The sequence below is a fragment of the Liolophura sinensis genome, chromosome 10 (assembly GCF_032854445.1).
Source record: "Liolophura sinensis isolate JHLJ2023 chromosome 10, CUHK_Ljap_v2, whole genome shotgun sequence".
In the NCBI taxonomy this organism is placed as follows: Eukaryota; Metazoa; Mollusca; class Polyplacophora; order Chitonida; family Chitonidae; genus Liolophura; species Liolophura sinensis.
This window is the reverse complement of record NC_088304.1, coordinates 29259400-29286985: the sequence shown is the minus strand read 5'-3', so window position 1 is coordinate 29286985 and position 27586 is coordinate 29259400. Positions and strand designations below refer to the sequence as shown.

General features: G+C 38.9%; 1 protein-coding gene across 1 annotated transcript; it reads left to right on the top strand.

Annotated features, from left to right (window-relative positions):
* Positions 1–27586, top strand: LOC135476363 (switch-associated protein 70-like). Its single transcript, XM_064756362.1, has 9 exons — positions 1–555; positions 16745–17311; positions 17808–17960; positions 19456–19570; positions 20091–20269; positions 21105–21338; positions 21658–21926; positions 22729–22927; positions 23581–27586. The coding sequence occupies exons 1-9, from the start codon at positions 457–459 to the stop codon at positions 24223–24225; spliced, it is 2460 nt and encodes an 819-aa protein (XP_064612432.1). The 5' UTR covers positions 1–456; the 3' UTR covers positions 24226–27586.

Sequence of the window (27586 nt, the reverse complement as noted above, 5' to 3'; positions counted from 1 at the left end):
TGTGTTATTGTGACCAGTTAAACGCTGCGCCTGTCCGTGACAGTTAACTTAGTTATGAGTTAGTTAAAGGCCCATTGGGAACACTATCTACGTAGCACTATAACTTTAACATTACTGTTGCAGGCAGTGTGTTATATTTTGTGGCACCCATATCCAGGACAAATTTATTGTGGTTCTTTTTAACGGGAAATTACATCACCTCGATTTACAGGTAAAGACAGATTCGCGGTCACTATCCGGTAGTTACGCATAGGGTAGGGAGTTAATGTAGGCGGAGTTCTGCCTGTGTCACTGCGCTCTGCATGGAGGATTGGAGTAGCCAGTAAGCCGAGTAACTTCGTTCTAGATGCACTGATCCGCTTCCGGCAAGTCCGCTCGATGCGGTGACGCACTATAGAAGGTGACGGTATAACATAAAGAAAACATTCACAAATACGATTAACAGGAGGTTTCAAAATGGATTTGGATTTCGAGGAGTCGAAAAAATGTATCTGGCACGCGTTCGACGTGCTAGATGAACAGAACACAGGGACAGTGTCACGGTCGAAACTAAAGGTAAGAAAACCATCCCGTTATACGTTGTATATATACTGTACCTATATGTATATCTCCTCAATATAAACATGTCGGAGCTGCATGTAGGTATGTCGACGGGTGCGAGGCATATACAGCGTGAAGCAAGTGCTGATGAAGAGAGCCTACATATGGTTTATCCGTGTTTCGTGCTTGGTGAAACACGGATTGGCGACTTTCAGACATATACTCATTTTTTATACAGACCCTGTATATGCCACATGGATCACTTGGTAATCCCGTTACCACTTCCCGTGCTATACAAACCTGCCCATCTGAGGCAAGCTTAACCGGATATATGATATCAGTGAGTGAGTAAGGAAGATTATGAAAATAAAGTTCTACGTAACGATATATAAACTTGGTGATAACATGGCTATACATGGGCAGATCGGACAGCCGTAAGCTAAAAGTGCTTTATGTATTGCTCATAGTTCTTTATGACATATGGATTAAAGTACTATATCTGAAAAAACGCATCCTGGGTAAGTCCTATTATGGTATGGAATATACTCCAGTTCAGTTATATATGGGTACGCTGTAGATTTAGTTCAGAATTGCCATTGGGCATATCGGCTATTTTAAGCCATGCGTCCTATTTATTCGTTATTTAACTTGCCAAAAAGTCGGTGGTTTACCCCAACAGGTATTCAAGCCTCATTCACTCATTGAATTAAAATGGCTGATATTTACGAATTTAGTTGAAGTCATCATCTGTTTGTGTCGTTCATATCATTCTCCACCAGTCAATGCACTTACAGGTTATCCTAATGTACCAAATTCTGGCGTTTGAATACACTCGAAAGTTCACACACTATATTACCGCAAAAAATAAAACCCATTCGATGAGTGTATGCTCTGATGAAGAAATGGGCATTTCCTCGTTTATGAACAGTAGATCAATAGATAAATATGTAGATAAGTATAAAGCAGGCAGCTGAGGTTTTGACCTGTCTCCTAAATATAGATAAGGAGAAACCGAGTGAACAGACCTACCATTCTGTTTGGTCAGAAAGCCGTGGTTTTGGAAGGGAGGAGCGGGGTGAAAGTGCGCTTTAGCATAACCCGTACAGCCTTATTTTCCTCTCCATGTATAAGCAGCGTGACTGTATGAGTATTATTATCTTGTACATAAAAGGCTTAGCCCACGTTCAGAAAGTTTTTGTTGTGCTCTGACTTTATACCCAAATAGTCCACTGGCAATGGTATGGGCCTATACCCATGGGCCGCCTGATAATATTTGTGCGACACACTGACACTTGCAACACAAGGAAATAGGCTTGTTTTTTTTGCAAATGCAATCTGCATGAAATATGGCGAAATATTAGATATATATCATTCACATCTGTGTGATCAAGAAGCGTGAAATGAGCAGCCTGTTGAACAACAGCAAGATGTGGTTTTGTTAGAGGTTTGATTAATCCGTATGCGATTAAAGTTTTAAGTACAAGAGATCCTTCATAAGCGAGATGCTATACAAGTGTAGAGAGTAGAAGTATGTACAGGCAGTAACAAGTGTACATTTACAGACAACAGAAGTTAAACCAGACAGTAACTGGTATATAAGTACGACATACAAGTACATACAGCAGAAGTTAGAAAGATATATCAGTACGGACTGTAGATGTTATAAAAGATATATAAGTACAAACAGTAGATTTTATAGAGGACATATAAGTACAGACAGTAAATGTTATAAAACTTATACAAGTACAGACAGTACAAGTTATAACAGACACTAACTGATGAGCAAGTACAAACAGCAGAAGTTATAACAGACAGTAGCAGGCATACAGTAACAGATATACAAATACAGACAGCAGAAGTTATAGAAGATATACAAGTACACACAGCAGATTTTATAAAAAAAACATACAAGTGAAGACAGTAGAAGTTATAACAGACAGTAACTGGTATGTAAGTACAGACAGTAGAAGCTATAACAGGCAATGGCGGGTAAGCAAGTACAGACAGCAGAACTTATAAAAGATATACTTGTACAGACAGCAGAAGTTAAGTCATGCAGTAACAGGTATACAGTAACGTATGTATAGGAGTACAGACAACAGAAGCTATAGAAGATATACAAATACAGACAGCAGAAGTTATAAATGGTGTACCAGTAGAGAAAGTAGACGTTATAAAAGATATACCAGTATGGATAGTAGAAGTTCCACCAGACTGTAACTGGTATACAAGTACAGATATCAGAACTTATAAAAGATATTCAAGTACAGACAGTAGAAGTTAAAACAGGCAGTAACTTGTATACAAGTACAGACAATAGAAATGATCAAAGATATACATGTATAGACAGTAGAAGTTACAGAAGAAATACAAGTACAAACAGTAGATTTTATAAAAGACATACAATTACAGACAGCAGAAGTTATTACAGACAGTAACTAGTATACAAGTACAGACAGCAAAAGCTATAAACGATATACAACTACAGACAGTAGAAGTGCATCCAGACTGCAACTGGTATACAACTAGAGACAGTAGAAGTTATAAGAAAATATACATGTACAGACAATAGAGGTTTAATTGCTATACAAGTACTGACAGTAGAAGTTAAAACACACAGTAACTGGTATACGAGTAGAGACGACAGAAGTCTACCGACTGTAGATGTTATAAAAGATATATAAGTACAAACAGTAGATGTTATAGAAGACATATAAGTACAGACAGTAAATGTTATAAAACTTATACAAGTACAGACAGTCCAAGCTATAACAGGCACTAACTGATAAGCAAGTATAGACAGCAGAACTTATAAAAGATATACAAGTACAGACAGCAGAAGTTATAACAGACAGTAAGTGGTGTACAAGTACAGACAGCAGAAGTTATAACAGACAGTAACTTGTGTACAAGTACAGACAGCAAAAATTATAAAAGATATACAAGTGCAGACAGTAGTAGTTAGAACAGACAGTAGCAGACAGAAGTTATGACAGACAGTAACACGTACAGATAGTAGAAGTTGTAACACACAGTAGAAGTTATAACAGTAACTGCTATATGAGTACAGACAGCAGAAGTTATAAAAGATATACAAGTGCAGACAGTAAAGTTATAACAGACGGTAACATATATACAATAACAGACAATATACTTGATACAGACTATTAGTGTATGTAGTTGTGATATAGGTTAGGACAGAAGATGCAGTCGATACAGCCAGTAGCCATTATGCAAGTACAGACAATAGCTGATGTACAAATGCAGCCATTTTCCATGATGCAAGTTTCGGAAGTATCGCAGAAGTACAAGTACAGACCGTATAAGTACAGACGGTATAGCAGATGTAGAAGTACAGACAGAATAGCAGAAGTACAAGAACAGACAGTATAACACAAGTATATAACTGCAGATACACAAGTACAGACAGCATAGCACAGGTACAAGTAAAGACCATATAAGTACAGACGGTATAACAGATGTAGAAGTACAGACAGTATAGCAGAAGTAAAAGTACAGACGGTAAAGCAGATGCACAAGAACAGACAGTAAAGCAGATGCACAAGTATATAACTGCAGATGCACAAGTACAGACAGCATAGTACAGGTACAAGTGCAGACAGTATAGCACAGGTACAAGTGCAGACAGTATAGCAGATGCACAAGTACAGACAGCATAACACTGGTACAAGTACAGACCATATAAGTACAGACGGTATAGCAGATGTAGAAGTATAGCAGAAGTAAAAGTACAGACAGTATAGCAGAAGCAAAAGTACAGACAGTAAAGCAGATGCACAAGAACAGACAGTAAAGCAGATGCACAAGTACAGACAGCATAGTACAGGTACAAGTGCAGACAGTATAGCACAAGTATATAACTGCAGATGCACAAGTACAGACAGCATAGCACAGGTACAAGTACAGACCATATAAGTACAGACGGTATAACAGATGTAGAAGTACAGACAGTATAGCAGAAGTAAAAGTACAGACAGTATAGCAGATGCACAAGAACAGACAGTGAAGCAGATGCACAAGTATATAACTGCAGATGCACAAGTACAGACAGCATAGTACAGGTACAAGTGCAGACAGTATAGCACAGGTACAAGTGCAGACAGTATAGCAGATGCACAAGTACAGATAGTATAGCACTGGTACAAGTGCAGACAGTATAGCCGATGCACAAGTACAGATAGTATAGCACAGGTACAAGTACAGACAGTACAGCACAGGTACAAGTACAGACAGTACAGCACAGGTACAAGTACACATAGTGCAGCACAATCTATAACTGCAGATGCACAAGCACAGACAGTTGTTAGGGGCGTGTCTGCGATAATAACAGAGGTACAAGTACAGACAACTGCTAGGGGGCGTGTAATTTGCAATTACTTATGCATTTGCATGAACAGTTAGAGTAAAACCCCAACTGAGGTAAACTGACGAGACGACATATTCCACAGATTACGTGTTACCGTTTTCCGTCGCCATTCCCCACGCTGTCATCGCTGCTCTGGATTTATTCTCTATCCTGCAAGTCTTTTAACAAATTATGTTGAACTGATTCACAGAGATGTGTTCAAAATTCTCGATGGTGTAGAAGTGTAGATGTTCAGTTTGCACATGTAGGTTATATACATTTACCGTTTGTATGCACTGTTTTAAGACATACCTTATCTCATACAGGTAACATAAATATGTCACCCTACATGCATGCTATCTTTGAAATGGAATCCAGCTTCCTGGTCGATAGGGGTTCTGTATTAGTGGTTGCAGACAAAGCCTATATCCACACATATGTGATCAATTACATATTCCTGTGCACTTGCATAAGAAATAGGTGAGCTCTAGGTGATTTACACGGGACACTATTGTTGTTCCTCACTCAAATGAACGAGAATGTAGGCCTGCTCGTATGATCAGACCTGTGCGTCTAGTATTCTCAACCACATCAAGACCGTGCTACAGTCTGAAAATCAGATACATGTACACCGCCAAAAGAACACATCCTCACCCCCGCCCCCAAAAAATAAATAAATAAATAAATACATAAGATTTAAATAAAGATATGTAGGCTTGGAACATGTCTGAAACGGACAGATACAGAGGTGGATTATTAAATATGTCAGTGGACTGGACAATCAAGTAAACAGACAGATCTAAAGTAATGGAGAATAAAACAATCAGAGATAGGTGAAAAAAAGATGGATGCGCAATTTTTATTTAATTGATGTTTTGTGTCGTTCTCAAGAATATTTCACTTATAAGACGGCGACCAGGATTATGGTGAGAGGAAGGGGTCAGATCGCGGGGAAACCCCACGACCATCCGCAGGTTTGCTGCAAGACTTTCCCTAGGTCGGAGAAGGGACCAGCATGGGCTGGACTTATACCGACCGCATTGGTGAGAGGCTCCTGGGTCATTGCGCTGCGATTGCACGCTAACCACCTCGACTACGGAGGCCGCCTACATGAGCATTATGTCAGGGTTATAGTGACGTATGGAGAACAGACAGGCAGAAAATAAACACGCGTACTAACAAATAAACAAGCAAACAATAAGACATACAATTAAGAATGGAATGCAATTATATAAACAAAGGAGATGATTTCAGAACTACTGATACTGTCATATCTCATACTTTGCACATGATATTCACATACCCTAAATAACCTAACACTTTGCCCATAAAGTGTATGTTTAAAGGTAAGAATACGTCACAAAATATAATATTTGGTCCTACAACTTTCTGGTTTACGGTAAGATATCACACAAACGTTGAACCACCTTTCTAAAATCTAAGGGTCAGGCAGCACGAGCAAGTTAGCCATAGGGCGAAAGGATCTGGTACGGAAAGGCGGAGAATCAGGCCCAGAGCGGTACGATAAGAGCGTGCAAATTTCAAAATCCCTGCACAAATTCTGTAAATTTCCAAGTCGGAAGTATACAGCTTGGTCGAACACTCATGCAAGTTATAATGTCATAAAAGAGATGGCTGCTTAGTAATAACCCGCCAAAAATGCACTCTCGATCAAAAACGCCAGTTTTTTTGTTAAAACGAGACACTGTGTTTTTAATTTACAGTATTAAGATGAACGTTAACCAGAAAAATATTTTTACTGAAACTTTCATGTGTGTATTACTACGTGTTGTCAAAGTTTCTTTTTGGTTAACATTTGTCTTCATCTGTAAATTATAAATTTTATTATGTGATCAATTTTGCCATATTTTGGCGAGGTTAAAATACGTATTTCTGTGTAGTCCCTCAGTCATCTTTTACGGTATAGTGCTCTAACCAACCTTCTGTTGAGAAGAGGTTGCACCTCGAGGAAGAGTTCTTATTTCGGCCTTATAGTCTCTCAGTCATCCTCCACAGTACAGTGCTCGAACCAAGTTGATGTTGAGAAGAGGTTGCACCTCGAGGAAGATTTCGAAACAAACTTTTTTGTGAATAAAGATAAAGGCATTAAGGCACTAGTTAGCCTTATGCGTACCTCAGTAGCTGTCACTCACAGTGATAGTCAGTTGAACTGATTGAGGGGAACAGTTTCTTTCACTGGGGCCGATTCCCCGCCTTACCTTACCAGATCCTTTTAGATCTCTTCGCCAAGAACACTCCTTGTGTCTATCTAACATCATTGAAAACTGATTACTGCTTCTCTTTGCATGACCATATCGTAATTTCGTAACCTATATCCTGTTTTTGTTCCATGGTATTTTTTGTTTTTGGAATTGGCCGTGGAATTATTGTCTGTTTCTACGCACAGGTTTAGGGGATACAGACAACTCTTGTATTAATTTGATAAAGTCGTGCTTTTTGAATAAACATGAAAAAATTCTCTTAATAACATTATGAAACAGAATCACCCAATGAAAAGTTATAGATGTATTTTTGTGATGTAATTTCTTGTACTGTGAATGAATCAAAAAGCACTCATTACTGTCCTTTTATGTACATGTACCCGTATCGAACTACAGGTGTACCACTAATAAATTCAGGCAACCAAGTTGTGCCATTTTTTTTTCTAACGTACACTGATGGTTTGGATAGCCTCTAGTGGTATATAAGTGAAATATCCTTTAGTACTGCATAAAACACGGATGAAATAAATAAATAAATAGATAAAATCTTAGTGAAGGAAGTCGATATTATGTCTGTCTTGAATCTACAACTTAGTGACCGTTAAGCCCAGTTCTAGTGCACAGTTCTAGCACACTGACAATGTAATGTTTTATTTTTTTTTAAAAGTGGATGTGACATATGACAGAGCTGGAATATAACGCCTCTCTTTCCCTGCTTGGCTTTTGTCCAAGTCTAATCAAGTCGTTGAGAAGATGTATTGAAAGGTAAAAGGGAAACGTCAATCATATAACTAATTTGTCTGATTATGTGAAGGCTACTCAAGTTCCGTGATTTATAAACATACATGTATATATTTGCATATGCTGGCGTGTTTCCTGGAGATCATATTTTATTCGAACGTGTACATGGCACTTCGAGCAGAACTTATTTTTAACTGTGATAGATAGCATGAGCGTATGTAACAGCCAAATATGCCGTATGCATGGCCACGGATCCAAGGCGTGTTTTTTATGTGGTATGTTCAACTGGTAAGATACGTGCAACTGATACGTGCACAAAGGCGTGAGGAAAGCTTCCTATCTTTGTACTATTTGTCATAAGATTTATTTCATCAGCTTGAAAGTTGTTTACAGTATGTGTTCAGTCCAGGCGACATCGTGTGAGATATATGCTGTAACGCTCCACAATTATACCGTCCACTGGATAAGGCATTGCTTATGGATTTACAACTTCTTGGTTTATTGTCACGACGTTTCGATACAGATAATAGCATCGTTATCAAGTAATAGTTATCACTTGGTAACGATGCTACAATCCGTATCGAAACGTCGTTATCAAGTGATAACTATCACTTGATAACGATGCTACTATCCGTATCGAAACGTCGTTGTCAAGTGATAACTTTCACTTGATAACGATCCTAATATCCGTAGTAACGTCGTTATCAAGTGATAACCATCACTTGATAAATCAAGAAGTTTTAAATCCATATGCAAGACCTTGTCCAGTGTACTTCCGTGCCTACTTCTAAATGCCCCTAAAACAATTTCTACCGTCCATACATTCTTTCCATATAAACGATAAAATAACTTTTAAAGTAAAACTTTTGTAATCGCATGGAAACGTCAGATATAAACAGCAGTGAATGGACAGCGAAAAGAAAGGAGTTCGTGAATTTCTAAATGAGTTTCTGTAATAATGGACATTTATGTTTAACTTCAGCTAACTTATGCACAATCTGGCTTAAAAAGTCACAGTGAACAATTGGAGATGAGTGAAAATACACAAGTCACATGACGCGATGACATCACTCTCGTAGTCTAGCCTCGTGCATTTCCTCAATGGCCTTTTTGTTCTGTCTGATTTTTTTTACTATATCCCATGATGATAACCTAAGATTACAGATGCGAGAATGTACGCTTCTAAAATAAACTCTTGTTTCTAAAATAAAATATCTCTTGTTCAATATTATCAATAGTTAATTCATGCACTACATATTATATTGCTGATTAATAGATTCAAGTCACATTACAATGAAATTCGATTTAAATTACTGTGGGAGTATACACGAAAATGAAAACTTCATAGTCCCGCTAATTCCAGAATCCTTTATTTGATCGTTTGTGGCATATATATATATGTAGGATAAAAAAAACTTCAGCATTTCTAAAATTAGTGATCGTGGATGACACAGTTATGGTAATTAAACGGTTCAATTAAACATTTTTATGTACAATTATGAACATTGTATTAAATATGTCTCCATTCAGTTGCAGATAGTTTATGACAAAATAAAGTAGTATGTGTACGCCTTCATATAACCTTTATCTGTGCATGATCTTTAGAAATATGCCTGATATATAGTGACACAAATAGAGTACACTACTACATGACAACGACACGAAGAATTGTACTGCATTTCGGAAAAATAGAATTATTTATTTTGTTAATGAAGGGCAATTAGTGGGCAATAGTAGCTGGCTAAAGGTGTCTAAAATGTTTCTTGTTAAACTTGAAACGATGAGGCTATACGCGGAAATAGAGCGATATGCCGAAGGCAACCTTGACTTACTCTCAAAAAATTAGTGTTGATTTTAACACTATATATTACATATCCGGTATCACTCAGGCAATTGGCTTTCAGTTAATAGTAACAGATTACTTTTTTCAATGTAGACGGTTATATACATTTTATGTAATATACTGTCAAATTGTTTCAATCACCTCAAGATGTGAATACTTTTAAGTGAAGTAGGCCTATGGTAGAGTTTTGAGGTAGCCACTGATGGTCATAGAAACATTCAGCGTCCGAAAGGAGAAATATGTATTTCCTCTGGACACTTGGTTTTTAAAATGATTATAGGTCTTTTCAAGAGTAGTGCTGGGCAATCCCGATGCTGCACTCTAAAAGTTGTCATGAACGCTGAGAATAAAACCATCAATGATATTTAAGCAGATTGTGAAGCGACCACGCAGCTTATAATACGTTATCGTGAGTAACTAGATACGAGTTGTCAGTCTGGTGCTGATGCTTTTCTATACGTTTCTCATTATTGGCCTCACTGTTGTTTAATTTCCCAGCTTGGATAATCATTTCCGGGGCGTTAACCCTAAAGCCTTCAACGATTCTGTGTAAATTACACTTTGCGTGTAATCATGTGGTTTTTGCCTGAGCTTTAAGGTACATAACCATCCTTCGTCTCAGCGTTCATGCACAAAGATGTCATGCGGTCATGCACAAAGATGTCATGTAGACATATTCATGTTGCTTGGGAGGCCTTTCAAAGGTATGCAGACATATTGCCTATTCCCTTACATTTAACAAAGCGTAGACAGCAAACACTGAATAAAAATAATCTGTTTATTTTAACAGGAAAAAGTCTGTTGCCTGAGTGATACCAGAATGTAATCTGGTTTTGCAGAAAATTGTTCTGGACAGTTAAATATGATAAATATATTCTATTAATTTAACATGAAGATTGTGTTAGACTAACGTGATATTATGTTGAATATGACACAATATTATGTTACAATAGCAGAATACATTCTAGCATCACTCATACAACAGACCTTCTGTTAAAATTAACAGATTATTTTTTTAACCATAGCAGACTCTGTGTGCCTGAGTTGGGGAAGGTAACTCGGCATTATAGTATCTGAGCAAAATAAAAGTTGTTAAACAAAGCTGGGTAGGACTAGCTATTGCTTGTATCGATACTCTGAAAGAGACTTATATATATATATATATAGCTACAACAGAATATACGTTACTAATGCGACAGTTATCTTCCTGGAACGCAAGCGCAGGTCAATGGCAAAATTATTTTACTGTACCAGTGTTATTTGCGGAAGACTAAATAACGGCGACAGTTCCCAGCCACGGTTCTAAACAGGGTCAGTTATAACAATTCGCCCCTAAGCCCATAAACACATTAACATTTAATATTTCCGGCACGCATGACCCCACAAAGGACCTTAATCTGACCTTTACATTAACGGTATATGAAGACTTGTGAGGCGAGATAGCGGAAGAACAGGGAATTTACCCCAATCCGGTGTCATATTATGAATTACAATCAAATATACTGAGAGGTGTCCTGTTTTTGTAGGGGTCTGGTGATGACTGGGTAGCTATACGCGCTTTGTTATCACAAGATCTGGGTTCTATCCCGAATCAAGTAATTTTTTAGAATATATGTGAATGGCTATCAAGGAGTGCAAAGTAAACAAATCGCCACTCGGTCCGGTGTCAGTATATCGGGGCAATTATCACACTGTCGTCCACGATTTTAGGCTAACTCAGCTTTCCATAAGTTGTTTTTTTTCTGCAGTGTATTCAAAGCTTTTAACTGCAACAAGCTAGGCTATTAGTCACATTGTCTGTGTGGTCACTTGGTGTTTTGGTTGGCCTGTTTGTTGATTGTTTGGTTGGTCAGTCGATCAGTTGTATGGTTGGTATGTTGTTTGGTTGGTCTGCTGCTTGGATGGTCTCTTGTTTGGTTGGTTTATTGTTTGGCTGATCTGTTGGTCGGTTGTTTGGATGATCGGTCAGTTGTTTGGTTGGTTTTCCAGGCGTGATGTTCAGCTGTTTGCCAATTTACACTTTATTACAGATCTCTATTAAGTTTCTACGATATGTTGCCTTTCAGTGATAAAGAGAAACAAAATAGACGTGTGAAACTTTGCGTCGTTTATAGATCAAAGGAAAAGACCTCTAAAATAGAAGAAAGCATCATTTAATAGACCATTTAAACTATGAATAAATGTACTTTCATTTATTTTTTTAGAATTTTGTGAAGAGAGATAAAGGCGTTTAAACTTTTGAATTCTGAGGAGGTTAAAAGATTACTAATCCCCAAAATGCCTTCCTTTCTGGTCAATATCAGGAAAAAAGGGTGATGCGACGTCAGAGCCATAAAAATAATGCGATATTACCTGACTAAGTAGCTTATAATGTTAAATCACTATACTACATGGACAAATAGTTACGATCAATACCTGGCTTGCGGTGAAATACATCTACATGTTCAAATAGTTTATTACTGACTGTATGATCACAGACCCTTAGCAACATTAAGAGCATGGTATAACTCTTCTCGTCGAACATGGTTTTGGGATCTGGAAGCGAAGCGGACAGAGCCCTATACAAGCATTTCTAAGTTGGGGAAAATTGTCACCGATTTACCGAAGTAGTTCCAAACTTAGAATGGGCGGCGGCGGTGTGTTTGAGGGTCTCCGCAAGGTTTTCTACTATTTGGGAACGTGAACCCACCTAGAGCATCGTTATTGTGAAGCACAATATTTAGTTCATAAAATAAAAACAAATTAAGTTTTTTCTTACAAATAAAATTTTGGACATTCCGACATTTCCGACATTCGTATACCATTCGTAGTCCGCAAAGGGCGTTCTAAGTCGCTAATCGCAACAGCCATTTCCAAAACAACGTTTAACACTAGCTCCCAAAGACAAAGGTATGTAAGAAATTATACAAATAAGAAATAAAGCCGGTAACACACAAGAGAGAAGCGGTCATCAGTTTTCAATGATGCCGGTCAGATAGTGGATATTCCAGCCATGAATTCCATATCAAAGTTCAAATTTGTAGTCCGTGAATGAGTTTCAGGTCAAATAACAATTAAACAAGGTGTCTCAGTCGTGCTTTGATTGCAACTGTTCATAAAGGCATCATGCATATGCAATTAGCATGGCCACCTTTACGGCCCCTAGCCCCAGGTTAAGCGGTATTAGATACAGTTCGAAAATGACAAGCGTTACAGACCTTAACCGAACAGATTGTGATTCAAAAGTAACTAACGATTACGTCTTTCCCGTTTATATGTAAGGATCTCATACTACAAGAGGCGCCATCTGTGATGTTACACATGACATGCTGGTCTGTACCCACTCGGCAACCAGCGCCATCTATGTTGCTAAATACCATGTACGCGATAGATATGTACATACGGATAACAGCGCCGCCTATGTGGTTGATCACAATGCAGATCGCCAGAGATTCTGAACGCTCTGTCCATACCTGTCAACGAGAGTGTTATACTCCTTGAAAATTTGAGAAACTTAGAATGAAGGCGTTTTATGGAGTATCCTTAACCAACTAGTTTTTGAACTAACAACTTGTGACGTAGATTAAAGTCATCACAATTTATGCAAGATCTGACAAATGCTACAAGGCGTATACGCCATATGCAGGACCCTTTGGTATATAGCTATCCAAATAAGAATAATTTACATCAAAATTGAAATTATCCCTTTTGTCGTAAAGGCGTCATGAAAGGAGACGTCTTTGTGCAGATATAAATCCAAATAAGATGTACAATCAGGACTATCTGTGGTCTCCTTTAATTCCAATGAAGGCGGATAGATTTCCTTCACCGCTTCAGCAATACGGGGTTATTTAATGCCAGTAGATCATCAATATACCGTTTGGTAAATGAAAATGATCGAGCCTTAAAGATATTACTTTTAAGTAATTTCTGCATATAGTCGTCTTCATATGAAAACAGGTATAGGTCTGCCAAAAGAGGTGCACAATTGGTACCCATTGGAATACCTATGCACTGTTGGTAAATGGTATCACCGAATTTCACATAGATGTTATTAATGAGAAATTCAAGTAATTCAATAAATAATGTAACATCTCATGAGTTGTAACCTTTATAAATAGTAGAACTAAAGAAAGCCTTTTTGCTTCTGACGTTAATTTAGGCTAACGGTGACCTGTTTTAGTAAATACCGAGACAATTAACGACGATATTCTTTCAATAATATCTTTGTGAGGAATTGTAGTATAGAGAGTAGAGAAATCCCATGTGGATACGTCTTTGTACGGTATATGCATATGAGCATCAAGTTCTTCTGTAAGGCGTTTGGAGTTGTTGAGAATTCACATGCAGTTGACACCTGAATTTTTTCTTATGGCACAACAATACTTATTCCAAACTGACCTTACTTCTTGTAACGCTCTCGTAAGTAGGGTTGATAAGAGTTTAGTAATACAACTTCTTATATCCGCAATAAATCGAGCCTTGTATAGGGATTTATGCATTTTAGGAATCGAGTAAAGTTGTGGTATTTCTATATGACGGGTAGATATATTTAGGCGCCTTTCTTTAAGAAAGGTTTTGTGTTTATTAAATAGTTCCTCCAGAGTACATGTAGTAGCAGAATACGTGGATGTTGTTGTAGATCTACATAGCTCTTGAACAAGGGCTTGATAATAATAATTCTTGCAAATAAAGATGACATTATTAGGAGCCTTGTCTGCTACAGTGATGACAAATTTACTATGAAGTTCAGCGAGTGTTTCCTGCACAGTGGGATCCTTCAGAACCTGTTTAACTTTAGGGAGAGCATCAATGTCTATACAGTGTATAGCTAAACTAACCTTCTTTTTGACAATCTCAAGCCAATCCTTAAGAACAGAAAAATCCACTTTCTCCCGTTTTGACCATTTTTCAACATATTCCTCAAGCACCGAGATGATATTTTTTTGTTAGATCGAATGTTGACATTGTTGAAAATCTAATATTTTGAAGTCGATAGTCAAAGATCCGCTGGACCTACCGTGTAGTATCACTCGTCAGTGTGGCTCAGTACTACTCGGTACATTAGTGCGTCCTTAGATCACTTGACGCTAACGCGTTATAATTCTGCCATTGCACTGCACAATAACCAGGTCGCCTTTAAATCCATGAGTTCTGGTTTTATTATACACAGACAGAGAGTAATTTTAGTGATATTTCATCTCTTGTCTGAAAGGATTGGTGTGGTAAATAAAGATTGTAGGAAATAGTGGAAGAATGCAAATGTATGCGTTGAAACAGACAGTCGAATACTAGCTTTTCTGGTCAAAAATCGCCAGGCCAATTCCCAAAACAATTTTCAACAGAAACCATCAAAGAACTAGGGAAGTTAGTACAAAATTAAGAAAGATTCATACGAAGAGAATCTTTCCAATGATGCTGGAAAGACGAACGGAATGTTCTGGGGGAATGAATGAAATCACTATCCAAATGGTATACCACGCCAGTTTATAAAGTTTCGGTAACCCAAATAGTTATCTAAGCTTGCGTTCTGATTGCAACAGTTCACAGACGTGACAATCTACTTCAACGCCACGAACAGGGCCGTTTAAGGATCCAAGCCCCAGGTTGAGCGGAATAGCGTAGGTGTTTCCACCAAAGTCTGGAGAAATCTGACTATTTAAGCGTCAGTGCTTGTAAAAACGACTGCCGGCTATAAAAAATTGATATACAGCAAAGGCTGTGAACGATATTTACCCACCTTGGCTGCATTTAAAGGAAAGCACATAATCTGCCCGTGGTACAACTTATATGGAACTAAATTTGTTCAAAGACTAAAACGGTTTCCTCTCTCGCAGACTTTACAACAAGAGGGAAGGTTTCAATTTTGACACTGTAAATTAGCCTTACTTGGATAGCAATATACCGAAGGGTTCTGTATATGGCATGTACATATCTCTCCTAGTAGCATTTGTTAGATCCTGTATGTTGTCTGACGATTTCAATCAACGTCACATGTTATTACTTCAAAAACTAATGTGTCAAAGTTATTCCATCAAACGCCTTCACTCCAAGTTTCATAAGTTTCACAATAAGTATAATTCTCTTGTAAGTAAATATGGATAGAGCGTGCAGAATTTGTGGCGCTCTGCTTCATGATTGTGTCCAATTCCGCTTAACTCGGGCATTATGTTTATCGTTTTGAATTAGATCAGCACGTTGGGTATATGAACAGTTGTAATCAAAGCGCATTTGAGATACATATTTTCTTATGGACAACTAATATCCCAGTATGGAACACGATTTGAATACTGATTTCACTCATTCGCCTAGAATATACCTTGCGTCTTTCCAATGTCATTGAAAACTGCTGACTGCTTCTCTTTGCATGATTCCGTCCTATTTTTGTACTTTATATATTTTCTTACTTCTTTGGTGGGTTGTGATGTAGGTCGTTTTGGGGAATTGACATTGGAATTGAATGTCTGTTTCGAGGCATAGATCCGTACTCAAGTGAACCGTGGCCAACTTACTTTTTTTTAGACTTTTTAATATATCTAGGTAGATACATATATGTTTGGAATGGTCAAAATGGTTTAGAAGAAATGTATATGTATGTATGCTTGGGATTTAACGTTCTACTATACAATTTTTCAGCCATTTGGCGACGAGGATTCATTACTTGTGGGTGTATATATTGTGTCTTCTTGTAGGGAGAGTCCATACCGCCAAAGTACTCCCGCCACTGAAGTATCATATCGAAGACACCAGACATGACACTCCACTCAGTCACATTATGACATGGTTCCAACCAGTCATCTTTCCTTGCACTTAGCTAATGCATATCTGTACGTCACATGTAAACAAGTTTTTGAATGACTTGCCAAAGGTGGGTGGTTTATCCAAGGCACTGCGGTTTTCTTCACCCATACAACTGAATAAATTGTATAAATTAAATGTTTGTTTGGCTTTAAACAACAATTAAATAAATAACTAAATTAATAATAAAATTAATAACTAACTAAATAAATAAATAAATAGCCGAGTAAAATAAATAAATGTTACTTTCCTCAGGTTCTGACTCACAATCTGGCCAATGCCGTCGGTATTGAAGGCATGGAGGAACAGATACAGGAAGAAACTCTCATCTTAGACTTTAACGACTACCAGGAATTTATAGACAATCAGTTGTTTACCAACCTGAAGAAAACGCTAACGGATACGGAGAATAATGTGAGATCCAGTGCGAGTCCAGAAAGCATCGACCAGGTGTGCTGGGTGCTGTGTGCCAGGAAGTACAGTAATAGGGCTGCCGCCAAGCTCAACGACAAGGATTCCATGCTCATGTGGAAAGTGTTTAACTTCCTAGCTGAGCAGGGCGCATCCGAGAGCCAGCTGGAATTGCCTCTGAGAATCGACGTAGAGGAAGTGAAATTCGTGCTCAAGCGTTTCGCAGACTTCACTGGAAATCCGTATGAACCCGAGAAGTTGGATGCCGCTGTTGGTGATACGCTGACGTTAGACTTTTTATCTTTCCTCCAAGCATTCGAGACTGTGGCACTTAACAACTTGAAACCGTCCGAGATAAGCAGAGGTGTTAATGATGTCTACGAGGAATTAATCAAAGAAGTGATAAAAAAGGTGAGACTGAACATTTATATAGGTCTGTCAAGACTGATGAGCAACGTACACATGACTCACTATACTGGACGAACACGCGATGAAGTATATGTATTACGCAAACACACACGCAAGTACGCCATAAAACTACGGCCACAGTCGCACGCACATATCACAAACGACGTAAATATCATATACAAATACACATACAGACGCCTGGTCATCAGCTCAGAATTTTTGTCCTGTACAAATCGTGTGCAAAGAACTTTCTTACATTTACTAAACAAACACTGGAACAAAATGTTTCAGGGCAAAAACGCTTTGTCACACATTACTATTTATAATGAAACACATGTACCATTTCACCGTTTAGAAATCTTGCCACACTACGAGAAGTTGATGTCTCGGTTTATCTTGCTACGATGAAGTCCTGGTACTGATTAAAATGCAACCAGCCAGTCACCCAGTTAATCTTGTTATTTCTTACCCTTTATTCCTTAACTTCTTTGCATTAAAGGGCATGATGTCTAAAAAGGGTCACAGAGTTACAAACTGGAAGGAACGTTGGATTGTTCTCACCCCAACCTCTCTGAGGTATTATGCTAATAAGGGGACGGCAGCTAAGGACCTGAAAGGGGAGTTACCCGTCACACATCAGGCTTCTGTGGAGGTAAGATTTCATTAGTCTTCGGAGTGGAGGCTTCTGTGAAGGTAAGATTTCATTACGCTTTGGAGTGTAGGCTTCTATGGAGGTAGATTTCACTAGTCTTTGGAGTGCACGCTTCTGTGGAGGTAAGATTTCATTAGTCTTCGGAGTGCAGGCTTCTGTGGAGGTAAGATTTCATTAGTCTTCGGAGTGCAGGCTTCTGTGGAGGTAACATTTCATTAGTCTTCGGAGTGCAGGCTTCTGTGGAGGAAAGATTTCACTAGTTTTCCAAGTGAAAATTTTGTGGGAGCCATTTTGGAAACAAAATGTCAGGTTTACAATGATCATTATATTTTAAATAAAAATTGACCACCTTTAACGTAGAAATAGGCCAGTTTTAATAATCCTGCTAACAACATTTGAAATTAAAAAAAATTGATCTGTTGTGAAAAGAGTGCATTTTTATTTCAAATTTGGTGAATTTTTATTTCAAATGTAGTCAACAAGGTTATGTAAACAATGATCAAGGTTTTATTTCGAAAGCCGTCATTTGTTATCGCAAACGTGGTTTTTGTTTCAGAACTGGGATGTATTTCAAAAAATGAATTGTATTAATCTGTGTGCAAATCTGTGTTTCTGAGAGACTCACATATAATAGCAACATGCGGTACATCATCTCCTCTTGTACCTAACTGCTTTTATGAACATGCACGAATAAGTGTGACGTACAATTATTACAGAAAATAGTACATACGTGTGGCTTTGATGCACTTCCTTAAGGATGAAAAGCAGTATTACGAGGTCCCCCCCCCCCCCCCTCCAACTTTTTCGAATTCTGAATGTGGAACTCGGGGGAGGGTAAGTGTTCCAACACGTTAAGCGATGGCCAAGGAGACGCCTAGACCATACCCAGATGGTTTGAGAGGCATTCTAAGCGATTTCCGGGAAAGTAAAATGAGATGACATTATATAAAAAGATGACCAGTCATAATACATGTACATCGGCATAGTTTTCAAAACCCAATTTATGCTACATATGGCTGCCGTATTACAAGCATGTCGGAACGCTTCAAGATGTTGAGATCGCCGCCCAACACAGAAGGCAGTTGTCTATAGGTCGCCTTGGTCCCGGAAGTTCTTGGACCCTTTAAGTCCTCAGTTTGATTCTAAGAGATTCACGGGGAGTAAAATATCAATCCCACAAAACACAGGCATATACAATACGTGAAGACGCATCCATAACCACCCACCCCTCCCCAACCTACCGTCATGACTGTCAGACCTTTACGTCGGGAGGACCTACGCAAGGGTGGGGCGTTTGCATGGGGTGGATCTTTGCATCGGGTGGGCGTTTGCATCGGATAAGATTTTGCATCGGGTGGACCCTTGCATCGGGTGAGCGCTTGCATCAGGTAAGCTTTTGCATCGGGTGGACGCGCTCCCCAGTACGCAAGACGATGACGTCTTGTGGCTTAGAAAAAAAACCCCAGTGATAATGGATTTGCTTCTGTTTGTTTAGTCTCAAGACGAAAAACCCGGAGCCAAGCTGCACAGGTTCACTTTCCATGCCTATGGTAGGAAGCCGTATGAATTTTGCACACCTGACCTGAAAACAAAGAACGAGTGGATTAGAGGTAAGCGACCGATCTGCCCCAAAGTCAGGAACGCCTGTTAAAATGGTCACTCGGGTTAAGCGTTCATACCCAACTAATCTGAATACACTTAAAACATTAATCTGTTAAGTTTAACAGAAAGTCTGTTGTCTGAGTGATGCTAGGATGCATTCTGCATTGCAGCAGATTATTCTGTTAAAGGTAACACACATATTCTATTAAGCCAACATAAAGATTTTATTAGACTAACAGGATATTATGTTGAATATGACAGAATATTGTGTTATGATAACAAAATACATTCTTTTTCTGCTTTCAACTTTCTTTTAAAATTAACAGATTAATTTTTTGAATGTAGTATTTACTTCACACATCATTTTATTTTCATATTCTGGCCGTACACAATCATAGAATAGGTTGGTTGATATGAACGCAAGGACATTATACTGGTATTTAATCTCGTGTACAAATCAAGTAATATACCACATAGAGGAAGCTGATCTGAGAAATCATTTCTGTGCACGTTGATTAAACACTGCAGCTTTACAAACCGCCATCGAGTACTCCAGCAAACCAGGACAGGTTCAGCGCGTGGCGAAGGCAGAGAGGAGGCAACTACGAGAGGATAAGAGGAATCAGCTTAGCGAGGAGGAAAGGAGGAGAAGAGAGGAACAGGAAATGATCGAGAGACAGAGGTCGGAGCTAGAGTCAGAGCGAGAGGTGAGGGATTCCCACAGAATCTCGTACTACTAGTATATCGCGTCCATTGCTTGACGTGTACCGGGCAGATAAAGGCCCGCTTGTAAAATGGGATCGTAGAAGCCTAATTTGACTGTAAATTACTAAGATCACGATCGTAACCTTAACTTACAATCGACAGCCTTTAGCACCAAGGAATTTTAAGCAGTGATTGTTTTAATTTACAATCACTAATTAAAATCGGCTCAACTCGATTACGGTCACGATCGCTTTACAATTCCTTTGTGCAAGTATCGTAACGGTGTAACTTATTTCTATTATAACTCAAGAAGCTGCAACGGAAAAGTTACCATTTGGGAAGTTTGGAGTCTATTTGGAGTTTGGAGTTTAAAATTGCTCTGAACAATATTACGCGCTTGGGAAAAATTTCTGTTTATCAGAAAGGATTTTCGGCTTCATTGCTAACGAAAGGCCGACATTTCACGCCAGAGTTTGTTCAATCATATATGCGGCGACTCACAATTCTTACATTCCAGACCCAAGGGTCATAAAGCTGCATGGTATAGACATAAGTCAAATTTGCCTTAACCTCAAGATAGTGCACTGGGCTAAGACTGTGATTTACCTATACGGTTTTTACTTTAATACTGACAGGTGTCTTGGTTCTTCGCGACAAAATCATAAATTAGTGATTTAGATCAAGTCTAACTTCAGAAATAATACCACAAGCCAAGACTAAGTCTGACTTAAATCTAAGACAACTTCGTAATGATGGGACCAGTTATATTGCAACAAATAAAAAAAATGATTTATTATATAATTGGTAATCTTGATGGGAAAACTGAATGCCTTGCAGGCTCGTGCACAACTAGAGGCCAGATATGCAGAGGAGGCAGCGAGAAGAGAGGCTTTCTTCGCAAAGCTGAAGGAAATCGAGCGTCTGCGAGAGGAGGAACAACGCCGCCTGGCGGAGCTCGAGAAGAAATACCAAGACGAAGTGGCGGATAGAAAATCCAACCTAAGAAACTTACGGGAACTCCAAGAAAAGTATGAAGAGGAGGCGGCGGCACGTGAGGCTCATATGAAAAAGGTAAAACTTTGGTATTGATGGGATCATTGTTGGGAAGTCACTTTTATATGGTTATTCGGAATTGGCTTGCCAAAGAAAGGAGAGGATCGTTATCTTAAGTAAATGTAAAGCAGAGTGGGTAGCTTGACCAGCGAGGGCACCAGAAAAATAAGCGAATTTAGGTGTAGTGATTGTGAGCAAGTGAAATGGTCATTCATTTACATTTACTAAGTGCAGTTTGCAAAAAATCCACATCTTGATTAAATGGGCGTCGCTTTGGGAAGCTTTAGTTTTTACTTAACAAAAGATACATGTACATAAAGCTGTTTTTCCCCGCAAGGTCCAAGAACTGGAAGACATGTGTCAAGCGGAAGAGAGAAAGCTACAAGAATTGGAGAGTAAGTACCATGATGAGTCGTCCCAGAGAGAGGCCGACTTACGAAGGTTGAAGGACCTCGAGCAGAAATATCAGGAAGAGGCGGCCCTCAGAGAGATGGACCAGCAGAAACTGAGAGAGCTGGAGGAAGTGCGGCAAGAGCTGGAAAGACTGCTGGAGGAAGAGCGCACGGCTAGGAAAGACGAGGAGGTGGTGAGATGCCTCCAAGGGAAGTAAGTCCTGGTGGCAAATTTATAATTCTACACTCTTAAAACTGAAATGTTACATATACCTTTAGTAATGTTAGATCCAACATTTTGGAAGTACTGGAGGAGAGAAAGCATTTAATTATTTAATTGGTGTTTTACGCCATATTCAAGAACATTTCACTTATATGACGGCGGCCAACATTATGACGGGCGGAAACAGGGCACAGACCGGGGGAAACCCACGATCATCCGCAAGTTGATATCAGATCTTCCCAGTATGGCAGGAGAGACGCCAGCATGAGCCAGACTTGAACTCCTAGCGATCCGCATTGGTGAGAAGTTCCTGCGTCATTGTGCTATGCTCCCACGTTACCCACTCGACCACTGAGGCCGTGGGAAAGCCTATATAACCTTAGGTTAACACTTTATAAAGTGATGAAAATTTAGCTTCTCACCATCTTCCTTTCAGCAAGGTTGATATTGTGCGATAGGCTTCCCCAAGACTTCATGATATAATTGTTTGTTGTCCGATGAAGTTGTAGTTTCTGAGGTTTATAGTTTAACTGTAAGAGTTGCGTGAACTGTCAGACGAAAATGAGAAGTAGTGCTTAAGACTATACTTTTACAGCAGGTGTCGATTCCACGAAAAGAGTTTGGACGCAAGTCAATATTGTTCAGTATATTGCGCAACCAACATACCAAACTGTTAAAACTGCGGCAGATTTGTCTTGGCGTAATACTTTATGGCTTTATTACACGAATTTTTATTTCTAATAATGGTCCTGCAATGTACTCAAACACAAACAAAACCGTTCTCCTGCCTCAGACTGTTAGAAGAAGAATCCATGAAGCGTGAAGAGTTAGTGCGCCTGCACAAACAACAGATGGCACTGCGCGTGGTGGAGCAGCAGGAAAGGGAGGGTTTAGAGGAGGAGAAGAACCGCCAGGAGGAGCTCCTGCAGGAGGCACGTGCGCAGCTGGAGAGGCTCGAGAGGGAGAGGAAGGCGGCAGACGAGAAACTCATGGTACGCACAAACTGACGGTTTATAAAGGATTTCAGTGTATGCTAAAATCTATCAGGCGGGTCTATAACTCCCTATGTGTGTATAAATTTGACAGTGTGTTTCTAGCTCGTGTTTTTTACTGATCACATTGACTTCAAGGTCCAGTTTTATAACCTGTCACGACGCTGTGTCAGGCGTATTTACCATGGTGACATATCTCTTCATGATATGTTGGCTTATTCCTTGAAGTTGCCCCAGATGCAATTTGCGACGGCTTTGTGGGATGGGCCTCATGGACGTAGAAAAACGTGATTATGGCCCATTCGATGAATATGTATATGGGTCAGAACTGACCCATTAGTCAGGTTAGTCATTTACTAGTACACATCAGCTATAGTTAACCTTCTGATGTCTAAAACTTTGCGCCTTGTCATAAGTATAGTGTCAGCTGGTATCGAACAAGAACATATCTTTCCCACGCCTCTCCACAGACTTTTACACATCGTTTACCGGTAACGGGCCTTTAATAAAATGGTATCGAAGTACGTAAGATTCCTCCTGACATCTTGGATTATTGCTCAGCGATTTAATTCAACGTTCCTCATACATGTAGTACTAAGGGGTTGATGGCATTTAGCCTGCATTCATTATGAAAACGGTTTGTTTGTCCACAGGAAGCCACGTCAAAACTGGAAGAAGCACAGTTAGAACGAGTGAAGGCCCAGGAGAAAGCGCGATTGTGGTCTACACCAATCGGATTAGCCCGTCCCATTCAGCCCGAGCCTAAACCTTGGATCACTCACCGCGGGGAGGGAGCTTTCATCGAGGCTGACTTTCATAAATTCCTCATGAAGGGGAATGCAAAGCTTTCTTCGAGTCCTGAATCAGAAGAACCCAAGAAACAGGAAGGTGATGATTTTGCTTCGACAGAAATCATCACACCAGATTCCAAGTACGACATGGATTTAGACGGAAATCAATATGAAAAACAAAACAGCAGCAATCATGAAGGGAAGGAAAATATTTCACAAAAAGTGGACGATGTCAGTGATATCGAGGTTACAGATAAGCAGTGCGAGAGAGAACAAGAACACAGGACGACAGATGTGACATGCGCAGAGGATAGACGAACCACAGACGAGATTCACGGGGAAGATCACGTTATGACTTACACACATGATACGATGGTAGATGACACCCGCGAGATGGAAAATATTCCAAAAGACGATCCGTACGAAAAATGTGATGTGAAGATCGATGAGCGAGAGGAAAAGGATGAGGTGAAGATAGATGACGCGTACAATAAAGAAGCAACATGATTTGCTTTCTGGCTCTCATCTTTCACCTCTATAAACTTCACACTTTCATACTTCCTCAAAGCAAAATGGACATGTTTAAATGTGGAGGACTAATTCAATTTTGTTCCGCCGTGAGATTCATGTGAAAAATCAGAGATTCACAACCGACTGTGCCCTTTTTGTCCATATAAGATAAATGTGATTGTTCAAAAACTTGCGAATGTACCAAATTAAGTATGCTGTAGTTGCTTGTATGTCATACACATCCCCTTACAAAATGAATGTCGATAACATGCTGGACACAGTGCAGGTCCCACAGCTACCGACGCATATAGGCTGCTGTAGTTGCTTGTATGTCATACACATCCCCTGACAAAATGAATGCCGATAGCATGCTGGACACAGTGCAGGTCCCACAGCTACCGACTCATAAAGGCTGCTGTAGTTGCTTGTATGTTATAGACATCCCCTGACAAAATGAATGCCGATAGCATGCTGGACACAGTGCAGGTCCCACAGCTACCGACACATAAAGGCTGCTGTAGTTGCTTGTATGTCATAGACATCCCCTGACAAAATGAATGCCGATAGCATGCTGGACACAGTGCAGGTCCCACAGCTACTGACACATACAGGCTGCTGTAGTTGCTTGAATGTCATAGACATCCCCTGACAAAATGAATGCCGATAGCATGCTGGACACAGTGCAGGTCCCACAGCTACTGACACATATAGGCCAACCCGTATATTCTATCTTTTACGAGATGTAACAATAGCCTTAGACTTCTTGGATTGATGCTTTCCAAGATATTTTATCTTTGTCAATTAACACAGAGATAAAATGTTACATTCGTCCGAGCGAAGAATATGTGATTCTTCCTGGAGGAAACTCATGGAGATCCTTCAACGTTTCTGTTCATACCCAAAAAGGAGTTTAAAATATCTTGAAGGATTTCTGTAGCTATATATGAGACATTTAAATATAGACCTATTTTATCTTTTGTCAACACAGAGACAGGTTATATTCGCCCCAGGCGAAGCAGACCCCTTAATGTTTCTGACCATACCGATAAGAGATGTTATATCTGAAAAGACCTTTTGTTGCCCATATGTGGCACACGAACATATATCATCTTTGTCAACACTTAAAATAAAAGAAAGCTAAAATGTGAAGTAAGGTTCACCATACCGACAACTGAAAATCATGGGTAAAAATACTTTCATTTATTTTTTTTAGATTTTTTGAAAAGTGTTGAAAGGCATCCAAATATTTGAATTCTGCAGTGAGCTTTATGAGCCATACTAACGGTATATAGGAACTCTGACGTCACATCACCTTTTTCCCTGATGTTGACCAGAAGAAAGGGATTTTTGGGAACATTATTTCAGCATCTTTTAGTCGTGGGTAAAAAGAGGTATTCCGACACTCAGGGTCGTGATTAAAGTTGGAAAATCTTCCTCTGACGTCAGAGTTCCTAAACTCTTACAGTCCGTAAAGCCCACCTTAGAATTCAAACGTCTGAACGCCTTTATCTCTCTCCACAAAAATCTAAAAAAAAAAATGAAAGTATATTTATGCATAGTTTCAAGTTGTATATTAAGCGATGCCTACTTCTATTTTTAAAGGTCTTTTCCTTTTAACACATGGTAAAATTCATCTCAGATGCTCATAGTTTGTGTTCATACTCAAAACGTTGTTATTTTGAAGAACTGTTCAATGATGACATTATAGAGAGATGACTCTTCCTGACGAAGCAGGGTTTTGTACTTTAGTCGTGTGTTCGTGCCATGTTCACAATCAGTAAGAAATTAGAGTATTCACTGAAAAACAAAGCCGTGTGATATCGGGCTAAACTAAATTTATATAAACAGGATAGATTATTACATCAATTTCCTGAATGTTACGGAGTAAAGTGATTTCCCCCAAAAGGTAATTAAAGTTCATATTTTACTATACCTGCTGGTCAAAAATGAGATCCGGTATTAATACAACCAAACGTGCGTTAGCCTACGACAACCTCATGTACGACTGCATGTCTCAACTAATGCCTTCTTTTTTTACCAGTTTGGCATTTTTAAAGATCTGCTATAGCCAAATTAGGTTTTGATGAATTACTCCTTATTTTTCAGTATTTTCGAAGATTATGTATTTTTATCCGAGACTGCATTTTAGCCTAAATGTATACAGAAGTGCATGTACGTGTGTAGTTTCTTTTGTTTATATTTGTGACAAATGAAGGTATTATTTTATCTACATTTTGAAGACGGCTTCCAAATATTTGATAACAATTCTTTGACTCCATAATCAGATGGACGATAGTCAGATATAAACTGATTTTGTCGTTGAGACTGAACACCGTAAGTATTTATTATCAACCAACATATTAGTATTTTGGAGCGTTTTTTTTTTTCACTTCTGAAACCATATCACTTAAGCTAATCGGTATTGCATATTAAAACAACTATAGTGCCAGTTCTCACCCAAGTATTATCTTTGTTCTATGTAAGAATCACGGATGAATGAATAGAGCCTATGTAGTAGAAATCTACCATGGATTTGTTTGATTAGGGTAGTGTAGTGCTCGAAATCATTGCCTCATTTGCATTATCAGCATACGTATTTTTTTTCGGACACTCCAGACTCAGATTCGTATGTCCTCAGGCCAAAATCATTGCTTCATTTGCATTATCAGCATACGCATTTTTTTCGGACACTCCACACTCAATTTTTTATGTCCTTGGACATAATCATTGCTTCATTTGCATTTTTATGTCCTCAGGCCATCAACATTGCTTCATTTGCATTTTCAGCATGCGCATTTTTTTCAGGCACTCCACACTCAGATTCTTATGTCCTCAGGCCAAAACATTGCTTCATTTGCATTATCAGCATGCGCATTTTTTTCGGACACTCCACACTCAATTTCTTACGTCTCAGCAAAGCTCTCAGCAGATGAGATGTCGATGGTGCAGTCTATGAACGATAGTGGTGAAAATCCAAGGACAAACAAACAGTTCTCACGTACAGACTTTTCTCCCTTTATACTATGTACCTTGATTTGTTACTTTATATGTTGTCAGCCGTCAAAGGATTATGTTCACACTGTACGCACACTTCTATAAACGGCTTAAATATTTGACAGATTCTCTTGTATTCGGGAATATCAACAAATGGGATTTGGAACAGCTGATCGTGTCAAATTACCCCGTTTACAAGACATATACATATACCTGGGTTTATCCAGCTTACATACTCAGACAATATAAACTTTTCAAAATATCCATCTTAAAGGTCTGAATGTTTTCACTTCATTAAATGTAGAAAACAAAGATATTCGTCTTAAATAACAAATTTTACCAGTTAATAACAAGATAACAAAGT